At 37.5% G+C, this 11,897-nt stretch overlaps 1 protein-coding gene across 1 annotated transcript; it reads right to left on the bottom strand.

Moving 5' to 3' along the window:
* Positions 1-268: 268 nt before the first annotated feature.
* LOC120258866 (SUPPRESSOR OF ABI3-5) lies at positions 269-11,341 on the bottom strand. Its single transcript, XM_039266318.1, is given in 18 exon segments — positions 269-625; positions 1,231-1,430; positions 1,918-2,248; positions 2,250-2,899; positions 3,065-3,254; positions 3,757-3,927; positions 4,060-4,128; positions 4,206-4,297; positions 4,419-4,506; positions 6,201-6,357; positions 7,026-7,105; positions 7,180-7,272; positions 7,360-7,431; positions 7,536-7,956; positions 8,056-8,310; positions 8,545-8,585; positions 8,788-8,917; positions 11,014-11,341. Coding segments are annotated over 17 exon segments (3,138 nt in total). The 5' UTR covers positions 8,836-8,917; positions 11,014-11,341; the 3' UTR covers positions 269-445.
* Between the last annotated feature and the right edge of the window lie 556 nt (positions 11,342-11,897).

Below are 11,897 nucleotides of genomic sequence, written 5' to 3'. Positions count from 1 at the left end.
TTATAAGGCATTAATTGTAATTATTTTAGATTCAAATAATAACTACTTTAATTACCAAAAAAACACCACACCCTTTCAGGGCGCTGCTGGCATCTATGTTGATGAGGATGATATAAATTCGTAGATTTAAAATGTTGAGGAGGTCTACCCTCAACAACAATGGGTGCCTGTGACAAAAATTTTTCTAATCTGTATTCTTTCTTTTGTAATTACTTTCACTCTTTCACTCTTTCTTTATTTATGTTGTAATTATCTTCAAACCAGCCCAAAAAAGAAAAATAATTATATAAATTTAATGCACAAGAGCAATAGTGTGATCATAATTCTCAGGAAAGCCTATTCCATACACTTAGCACAAACATGAAGATAAAGACCTCAAAGATACATGAGAACCAAAAAAGTTCCCTTGCAGCTGAGAAGCAAAAGCTTCCCTAGAAATCAGCAGCTATGACATTTCACGAAATCTCGCAATAGCTTTTTTCTGGATGATCATTCGATAGCTATCCCCGGCCTGCGCCTCCAAATTTGGGTCTACTTTCCTCTGATGACTCCCAAGCCCAGCTCTATCATCGGCCGCTTTCGCTTGGACAGGTTCTTTGATGCCACTGCCATCCTTCCCAAGTCCCTGGAAATCACAAAAATGAAACAAAAACAAAGAACATAATAAAGCCCCCAGATGCAGTCAGAACAAAGCAGCAAAAATTTGAGTTATAATATCCAAATCACAACTTGACAGTGAACCAAAAGCATCATAATCTGTCAATTTGGAAATGAGTTGGAAGCCTCCTGATTCCTATCCTATTAACTACACTTACATGCAAAAACTTGACTACACAACCCAAGGGGAAAAAAACATTTGCAGTGGCCTAGTCAGATAAAGAGGTCATATCACCAATGCCATAAGCGGTACCAGTATGTTTAAACAAAAATTGTGCTTATCTCACAAGGTAAGCACTCAAAGAAATCAATGCACAATTTCAATTTGCGTCTCACATACATGTAAATTTGTGTGATTCTGATTTAAGGAAGTAGATACAACGTCCTAAAACTTTGACAAACTAGAACAATTATGCAAGTAAATCATGAGCAAAATATCCGCTAACATATTATATTGCCTATGAAGGAATACCAAGCAAAGCATGCAGGCATTGAACTCTTACAAGCAAATAAAAAACAGCTATAATCTGTTGATGATAATATAAAAAAACCAGGAAAAGAGAGTGGAGATACCAAGCCTTCTTGCCAGCCCATGTTGCGCAGCATTCGGTTTCCAACGTTGCTCTCGTCAATTGCACGATCAGCAGTGATTACTTCATAACTTGGGGAATTGTTAACAGCATCACTAGAAGCCCTACCACCCCCAACTCCGGGGGGAAAAGGCATTGCCCCCAAGTCTGATGATGAACCCTTTCGATGTGGATAATCACAATCTTGAGAAACAAAAGTCATTTCTTGAAATTAATCAATTCTGAATTAAAGAAACAAGGTATCCACTATCCAGTGAATTTGGCTCATGGACAGGAACATCCTTTATCCTTAACAACTAGAGAATCAAAAAATATATATCTTTCCACTCATTCTATCACTGCAGCTATTGAGAACATAATCATACTACAAACCATCTGGTTCTAATCTCCATGCAACCCATGGAACTTAAAACTGACAGTCAACTACTAAGGCAAGTGGCACAACTAATCCTAAATCATCACTAGCACAAGAATTCACTGAAATAATGACATAGAAACAGTTATTTTATTTAGGATATTAATTTTATATGAAGAAGGTTATGTACACTCAACCACACAGATCAGAAAAAGTTCACTGGTCAAGTTCATGGCTGAAGTCCATCTGTCAAATGTTCAGAACTAAAATGCAGATGAAATCTTCATGAGCCTAACAGATATCATGAAAGCTTACTTGAGTCACCAAACCCAATGTCTGATAGGTCATCCCCAGCCAAAGATGAAGATGATCCATAAAGACTTCTTCTCTCTGCAGCGCGGTCTCTGTATTGTGTCTGAGAGGTTGATTGCACAGGCACTTCAGAAAACCTACGCTTTCCACTCCCAGATGACACAGGTGGTACATATGTGCCTAACGCCGATGCATCTGTCCTGAAGGGTGTGGCGGCATTATTATTCAGTAATGATTCAGTAGTGCTAGTTGAAGTTGCCAATGAAGGAATGATCCCAGCAGTAGATCCTCCATATGTTGTCCCATCTGATTTTATCAGCCCCCTACCAGATCCCCCTGATCACACCCATTAGGGTGCCTCCTAAACTGTTGCCCACTGGCCTTGGAGCATCCTGAGATTCTGCGGGCACTGTTTGTGCAGCAGATGTACTGCTAACCCCACGACCTACCATTGAACCCACAAACCCTGAGCTGTTTGCAGTTTCCCTTGACATAGAAGAATCAGATTTTAACTTATTTTTTGCAGATAATCCCTTACCAGTATTACTTGAGGCTCCCTGTTTATCATCATTTGAATTATAATGTGGGTTTTCATCAATAATTACACGAGCAGCCTGACCTTCATGATTTCTCTGTTTCCACATTGCTAAAACATTATTCATCTTCTTCTTATTAGCCAGAAGACTACTTTTGGATGCCAATTTGATCTCCTTCGACCTCTCTTTTTCCTTTTTTTCTGCAGCTAATGCTGCAGCGGCAGCAGCCTGAACAGCATCAGGTAATGATGCCTTCTCATTTAATTTTGTTGTGGTCGCAGGTGCAGATATCACCACCTTTCTGTTACTTGCAGCATCTGATGTTTTAGAAGTTTCATGTGTTGCTTCCCCAGTTACCTTGTTATCACTCTGCTCTGTGCAAGGTACATATTGCTGACTTTGATGGTCATATGAATACCAAGCCCCAGAGTTACTATCATAATAAAGACCTGCATACAACAAGTCAATGGACTTGTAGAAGTATATCAAAAGGCAAACTAGCAGGAACATTATCAATATCAGTGTCAAGCAAATAATGAATGAGAACTCAACAGATCAGCAGCAAAGCATATGCCCTTCATCTAATTAGACCGCAAGATGAAAAACAATCTAACCTGTGTTCCCATCGTAATAGAATCCAGAGGCAGCATCATAATAATAACCAGACTTCTCATCCCAAACAAAACCAGACTGTGGAGTGGCACAACCTTTTTGTGCACTAGCATTTCCATCTTGTTCATGCCCGCCAGTGGATTGCTTTTCATCAGGATTATACTCCTTGGGGGCCCAACCAACAGCATCATACTGAGACACATGAAACAAAGACCAAGTAAATTTCAATAGATGTGTGTATGCGCCCATAGTGTTTCTAATATTTGGAAGTAAATAATGAAAACTACCCAGACTATTAAAGATAGAAAAAGGAAAAGATCAATGATCTCATATTCCCTACCAATAGTTTTGTCCCTCATATGAATCAAATTAAAAAGAGGAAATTATAAACCTTTCTTGCAAACATAAATGTAATAAGCTGCAGAGAAGTTTATTTCAATAGGGGTAAACATGATTGGTGAAAAAAATATAGTAGGGCAGAAACAATAGAGGCAGTGGTATAAAACTGAAAGAAATATGAGAGAGATCATGTGAGCTTGATGGACTGTTTACAGAAAACAAAACGAAAAAATATCATATTTACTGTTATCAATCCTTACTAAACGATGTTACATATTTAGAAAGTTGTAAACATAAGCAGCAAAAAAAAAAATATCACAACGCTCACAAGAAGAAAGAAGCGAACAAATCATACTTGCTGTGCAAATGTTGCCGCCTCAATTGCAGCCGCAGCAAGGCTACTTGACTGTGGAGCCCCAGCTGCAGGTCCATGAATACTTTTTGCATAAGCTACACGTAAAATTTGCCCATTCTTCTCAAGCATTGTCCCATTTGTCGCTTCCAGAGCTTTTGTGGCATCCTCCACCTTTATAGAAACAAATGAGATCCAAAATGTAAACAAAATAAAACAATCCTATAATATACATAGAATAGTTGTGATACTAAGCAAAGAAATTTTAAAAATTATTGGAGGAAAAGCAATGGGAGCTCTAATTACCGAATGAAAATGCAAAAATGCAAATCCCCTAGAAACATGGGTGAATTTATCCCGGACAAGACGGAGGTCCTGTTGATCAAAAGCCAATTGTTACATAATACACTCAAAAGCATCGTGTCAGTGAACACATTGATAAGACATAATACCTTTATTGGAGCATGCTTAGAGAATTCATAACGAAGCATTTCTTCATCAGCGTTTTCATCCAAACCTCGGACAACCAACACATGAGTTGGACCTAAAAAATGAGTTCATTTAGTCATGGACCTATCTTTGGGATTATGTAGGTCACTTGAAACAGAACAGACAACAAGGTTTTCATAACACAGAAAACTATGCAATCAAGGAAAAAACCCAACCAGCCTCTGATCCTTTTCTCCCCAGTGGAGTTGGATTGGATGAGGCCACATCAGCTAGAGGAGCATCCTCAGTCCGACCTTCATTGCACTGAACTTGCACAGGAAAGAAGACAATCAATAATAGAAACCTAGCATGAAATTAATATACCTCAAGGACAACATGAGATCATGCCATCTCCCAGGCAAGATGAACTATAATAGAACCCATGATCCCAAATAAAAGGCACAATACATATTACAGTTACAGGCCATATGAAGGATCTCAAGTTTTCGCTTTAATAGTTTGCTTCCAAGTTCAGCTAAAGTTAACAATCTGACAAACTAATTAGCATATCCAAGTGCATTAACTTCAGTCCTCTTATCAATGGAAATCTATTTAATCATGATTAATATGCAATCAATATGTTATATCAACTGCTGAAAGAACTCTTACAATCATAATATATAATGCAGACTAGAAAGGAAGCCATCAAAGAATCAGTATCCCTCAAACCAGAAACAAAACTTTAGACAAATAAAAATGTGGGGACATGTTGTGCTACAAGGATATGATAGTCACATCAACAACCACATTCAATAAAAGGATCCATCCTGAATCAAAGCATTTGGTATCAACTACCAACATTCAATAAAAGGTATCAACCATATGGTATCAACTACCAACACCTTTTTCCACTCAGTTAAATAGCCAGCAGTAGTGTCCCAACAAGCAGAAACAACCAAAGTTACCAAACTTAAGTTTCAGGCACCACTGATAAGATTAGAAATATGACCAGGTACACACACAATTGATGTGACGGGGCTAAATTTAGCATATATGAATATATACCCTTTTGACTCTTACTTTGATTAGAAAATACATTTCATTTATAAGCAGCTCAGATGTTAATCATCTTAATCAATTGAACAGTTTTGAATTACTGAAGAGGCAAATTGTCTTCTTAGATTTATTATCACGAACTAAAGACCCCAAAGGAAAAAATCAGTCTTGGCATGCCAAAGATCAACTGATTTCACCGACAAGAATCAACCGCCTAACAAACATATCTTTACTTTTTTAAGCCTAAAGGCGCGTTGGCGGTCATTCCAGTGAATAGCTACCAATAGCCCAAAAAAAAGGGGGAAAAGACTAAAAGTGTAAGATATTCTACTCCCTCATTTTTGGAATAAGGGCCCTTATTCGAGTGAATAACTAATCTGCTTGGGAGGCATATAACCTTACTCCCCTCTTATTCCTCTTACTTGCCAAACATGAGGCTAAGAATAGTAGGTGTTTATTCCCCACTTATTCTAATCCAGCCATATATTCATCCCCTTTATTCTCTATGACTCTATCTACTACTTCCTCATTCTCCTGTTTGCCAAACAGGCCCTAAAGAATATTTGTTGGTCCAAAATGTTGGTTGATGACCTGTCACATCAACAAATTCTTCTGGGCCTTCTTTACTCCTGCAAGTAAATTTCAAGCTCACTGGCATGTTTAAGACCAATGATGAAAATCTATCCGCGGATGTAAACAATTTTAAACTTCCATAAAACACTAAAAACCATCAAGCAGAGGTGTATAAACAAAACAAAAAAAAAAATTGATAGTCAAATTGGTAAACAAGACAGTCAGCTTTAGCTATCTCATATGAAGACATGAGTCATGGCTAACCCACCTGAAGAGGTTGCAGAAAAGCATTTCTACAGTCTAATTGTGCCTTAGCATACCCCTTTAACAAAAGTGATACAAGTAGAACTGAAGAATCATGCATAAATTCATACAAATAATAAACAAACCTGGAAACAAGATGTGCGACGAGCAAAATTTACACAACCACACATGGTGCACATCCAATCAGATGGAGGGATAGTATTTCTGCCATGTCCATAGCCAGATCTGTAGGATCCCTCAGAACCAAAAGAAGGTCCACCAGCCCCACCAGTCGGTTTACTACTGCATTGCATGAGGACAATTAGCATACCTGATAAAGATGCTTCTATAGAGAAGACGCCAAGGTAAAGTTAAAATACAACAGCATTCCATAAAAACTAGGCTGTGGGGGATAAAATCCAGATAATAAAGTAGTGCCATCTCAGTCTCAAACTACTATATTTGAAGTCAAGCTCCCAGATCCCACCATAAGGGCAATCTTTAATCCTAAAAATATAGTATTACCATCTCTGGCTTAAACTGACATGTAAAGTTTTATTTTCAAATATACAAAAAACAAAGGCATGTATATACACTGTATATCCAAGATTAGTGAGTGAAATAAACAAAAACAATTCCCTGCTCATGTTAAACTAGAAAAACAATAGGTGAAGGATGACTTGATATTTTCAACTCTCGTGAGTGAAATAAACAAAAACCAATTCCCTGCTAGTGTAAAAATTGGAAAACAATAAGTGAAGGATGAATTGATATTTTCAGCTCACTGTTTTTTTGTTTTCTGCACAAGGGCATATGGAAAGTGATCATGAACTGTTGTTATCACAATGACCATAATTTTCCACTATAAAATACTGCCAAAACCTCTACCAGAGAGCGCAAAAATTATATAATTATTGGGACTAGTATAAAATATTCTTAATCAGAAACAAACCATATTAAAAGACAGCTACCTGTACTCAAAAAACAACTTCCTTCCATCAATAACAAGGCCATCATCACCAAAACCATCCATCATGGTTCGAGCAGCTTCCTGAAAGGAGGGTAATGAGCACCAGGCCAGAAAAAGAGTTGCAAAAATAACCACATAACCTTCCTAATTGTTACCATGGTAGGGAAGTCGATAAAAGCAAATCCACGAGAAACACCAGAATTTCTCTCCTTTATGACACGCACATGCCGAAGAGGGCCCCATTCAGCCTGTAAAAGAACACAAACACATCAGTGTTGCTCACATCATTAACCACAAATAAAAAAAGTCTACAGAGTTATAAGAAAAAGGTGTACAAGGATTTGATACAGGTCTTCTTCAGTCGTCTTCTGTGACAGACCCTTCACAACAACTGTTGCAGATGGAGCCTGCTAAGAGAAGTGATTTTTATATAAGATACTTAACATAAATCAGGAATAATAACAAATATAATAATAACAACAATGTTGCAAGATATTGCAATTGATCTTACGACAGATGAGTCAAAATGTCGCTTCTCATCACGATCACGATCCCTTTGTTTCTCGTTTCTCTCATATCGATCATCATCATAATTATCCTCCCTGTGACTTCGACCACGGCTTCTACCTCTAGGAGATCGTGATCTTGAACGATCATCATGGCCACGAGATCTGGAACGGTCATGACACCTTCTGTGGGGGCTTTGATCTCTTTCACGACTCAAACCCCTCTTGTCACGCTCACGGTCACGAGAGTCACGCCGTCGCCAGCTACCATCTCTCCTGCCTCTCTCATGATCAGAGTCATAACTATATCGACCATAGTCATAATCTCTTTCACGGCTGTCCTCACGACTCTGAGGATATCGATGTCGAACTTCATAATTATCACTGCCAATTTCTTCACGATCACGCACTCCAAACCTAGCATGCCTATCAAACCCATAATCACGATAACTATTTATTTCACGAAGGTTGTCAGCATTGTTGCAGTTCTCACGGATGGCATGGAAGGAATCAAATCCCTGATACCTATCTGCTTCACGGTAGTTATCCATGTCATTAAAACCCTCAGCATATGGATTCTCATGCCTCCTGGACTCCCTGATAAGCGAATATTCTTCATCAAAGTTTCTCCTCCGGTGTTGAGACCACATGCCAGTAGCAGATGGCGGTGGATAAACATCCCTATCAAGTACATCTCGGCTGAAACCATTCCTTGAGTAGACAGGCTCCCGAGAGAAACCTTCATCTGCATACCTCCGGGTCCCATAAGGTCCACCAGCCCTGCCAAAACAGTTTAACATAGTGGATATGGAACACTTTTAAGGTTATTAAATGGGATTAACAGATTATGTCCATTAATACAATACAATCTCACTCATAGCAGCATCATTATCAAACCTGAACAGCTTATATGGTTCATGAAGAACTGGAATTACATGACATTATAGGGAAAACCAATTTCTGTTACAGATCAACAGCATGCAAGCTTGACATAAGACATCAACCAATACAAACCTGAATTCTGGCTCATGAACCGCACCATACCCCTCCAAAGCCTGTAGATTCAACAGAATAAGTCAAGTCAGCAACCAATATTTGAGGGGGTAGATATGGAAATCCATTTCATATCAACACTGGCCCACGACTAGCTTGATTGTTTGTTTAAGATGAGATGCCAGTAAAGAATGGAGCACAGTCACATGAGCCATTAAATCCGGTATCATCCTGATAGCTAGTTAAAGAGAAAACTGCATTTACGCTGTTAGCATCCCATCCTTGTTGCAGAACATAACGCCCAGGATCCATTTCTTGCAGGCAGCACCAGAATTACCCTGCAAGGTACTTGATGATCTTTCACAGGTTTTGGGTGCACGTTTGAATTTCTATCCTGTAACGGATGCACAAACAGATACAGTTATATAGAGATCAATAAAGATCTAATTCTCAGAACTCTGTCAGCCTTCCAGTGGGATCTTCATAACCTAACTGTCCAAAACAACACCATCTTCAAGTTTTCATCACAATAACAAAATGATCTAAAATCGAAAAAGTAATACTACCCAGGGCACATTATTCATTAGGATTTAGTATGGAAAAACAATCTCTTTCCTTAAGGCCAAGAAAGACTAAAGAGCAATCATCACCAAAAAAAAAACTTAGGCCCAATGATTACACAGTACCCATAAAAAGACAGTGACAAGATCATCAACATCGCCATACTGATGTTTGACATTTGACTGGGAAAACAATATAACTCTTAAAACTTAACAAGCGTAACGAACTTATAAAGGGCTCATCCTACACACAAGCAACCTTGAAGATTAAGATGGTATTCCATTTATATATTTATCTCCCGTAACAACATATGAGCATAATCAAGGACATTACAGATGTCTATAACTAATAGCAATATTTCTTGCCTTTTCATTGAAAAAGTAAATTGGTTTGATACCATGCATTCTCTAGCAGAAATCCATATATATATTCAAGTGCTATCAAAACCAAAACAAAATATGAATGACAAGATTCAAACAACCATCCTCTTTACACCATAATTCTAATAGATGATTATTCCAGATTTCCTTATCAGTGACCTGCCACACTTTGAATTTGACACTAATAGCACTATTTACAATCACAATTTATCCACAAGAATCCATCCCCTCATACTTATCCTGCACACCTGGCAACGCATAACAGTCCAGCCTTTATTAAAACCAATCCTTTACCACTATTTGCCTTGACTTAGAAGCATGGAAACTGATTTATAATATAGCATCCTTATGGAGTAATGCACAAGCTAAACATATTTGAAAAACGAATGAGAGAATATATAATCGTCAAAACAATTGTTTGATCATATAATTCAAGGAAAAAAATTATTATTATTATTATTATTATTATTATTATTATTATTATTTTGGCCTCTAATACTATGAATAGAGAATGCATTAAACATTCATCATTTTACAAGGATATATCATCAATTTTGTTGGCCCCACCTCCCACAACATAATTAATACTTATTTGCTTTACCAAATTTTAGGATGCCACCAAAGTGTTCACAACATCCTGATCAGAAAGACCATTTTGATTGTCATTGGCTATATTCCAAAACTTGGGGAATTATAATGCTGTATGTGGTAAGAAACATAGCATACTATGACCACAGCGCAGATCAGAAACTGCAAGAATTTAACACTTCAAAACCTCAACCCTAAATATCCTCCTCTTGCAAATGACATGGAGATGAAAGAGCAATGAAACTTTTTAAGCAAATCAAACCAAGACATGATCAATTGATCAGCAATCTTCATAGACAAGAAAATGATTAAAGAAATTTCCTAGACAGGAAACCATGTTATCATTTCACCACAATCACCAACAAGAGAAAACTACAGCGTTTAAATCAGAGAACCTTCAGACCTGGGGCTTCAACCAAGAGTTATATCTGAATAAGTATGATACTCAACACTTAAAAAAAAAAAAATTATATCGTATGGACAATAGAATCAGGTTACTGATCCAAAAGAGAGTCAATAAACATAGAAGAGTGAATATATATACACACACAGATACACACGCTGTCAAAAGATTCATGCACTAAAAAGGCCGATCATGCACATCCTATAAAGCATGGCAGACCACTCAGAGGTGGGAACAAACTCCTACCAGATACCAAAAAGAAAGGTAGCGGATGGGGTTAAACAAGAAAAAGAAATGACAATAACAACACATCTCCAGTACCAAGAAATTTCTATTTTTTCCCAAAACTCTCTGTTGCCACAAAAAATAATAATAATAATAATAATAAAATAAAAATAAAAATAACCCACTCTCCACCATCAGGCACTCAACTAAGGCACAGCAAACGAAAAATCAAAGAAACAGATGAAACCAGAGATCCGAAAATCGCAAAAACAAATTAAGATAACAAGAAAACATAAAAATGCTTAAGCACCAAAGAGAAATCCTGTCACTTACTTCCGTGCACCGATTTCAACGCCAATTGACCGATGATGTCTCCAAGTTCCGCAACGAAATATTTCAAAAAAAAAAAACCCTAAATTTCTCCTGAAAGAAGGTCTCCAGTCGATTCTCCGAACAAGATCCTACGGAGAGTAGATCGCAAGGATAGGGTTTCGATTAGAACCAATCGGTGGATCCCGATGCGGGAACAATCTCTCCAGAGATCGGTGGGAGGGGTTTGGAGAGAGGGAGAGGATCTCGCGCTGATGAATCGAGAGGAAGAGAGAAGGGGAAGAGGAGCAACGCGAGAGAGAGAGAGAGAGAGAGAGAGAGAGAGAGAGAGACGCCGGATTGGCGGCGAAAAGAAAAGGAGGAGATATATGAGGGGCCTTTTTCACGATGGCCTTTCCTGCACGTGATCCGCACGTGCTAAGTTGAGCAGATGAGATTATCCAAATTTTTTTTATTATTATTATTAAGCTTATAATAATTCCAACTGATAAATGGGATTTTCTGTTGTTGATAGAAATGGAATCTCAAGGGCATATTTTTTTTTTTTCACTTTTATGTGATTATTTTTAAATATGAATAAAAAAATAAATTTGATTGAAATATTAAACATGTGCCATGAAAATTAAATCGCTCAGTTTTTAGTGATACTTTGTCTCAAATTCAAAACTCATTAAATCATTAATCGTAATGGATCAATGGTTATGAATATGGATTCACAGTTCAAATCTCTCATCCTCGATATTGAGATCATATGGGTTGGACAATCAATTCGACATTTACACATCAGTTCCGATTATATATAACTCTTCTAATTTTTTTTTAAATAAATAAATAACATTAGAAACAACATTGAGTAAAAAAATAAAATATTAAAGTCTATAATCATT

The sequence above is a fragment of the Dioscorea cayenensis genome, chromosome 4, assembly GCF_009730915.1.
Source record: "Dioscorea cayenensis subsp. rotundata cultivar TDr96_F1 chromosome 4, TDr96_F1_v2_PseudoChromosome.rev07_lg8_w22 25.fasta, whole genome shotgun sequence".
Taxonomy (NCBI): Eukaryota; Viridiplantae; Streptophyta; class Magnoliopsida; order Dioscoreales; family Dioscoreaceae; genus Dioscorea; species Dioscorea cayenensis.
This window is presented reverse-complemented; position numbering and strand designations above follow the sequence as displayed.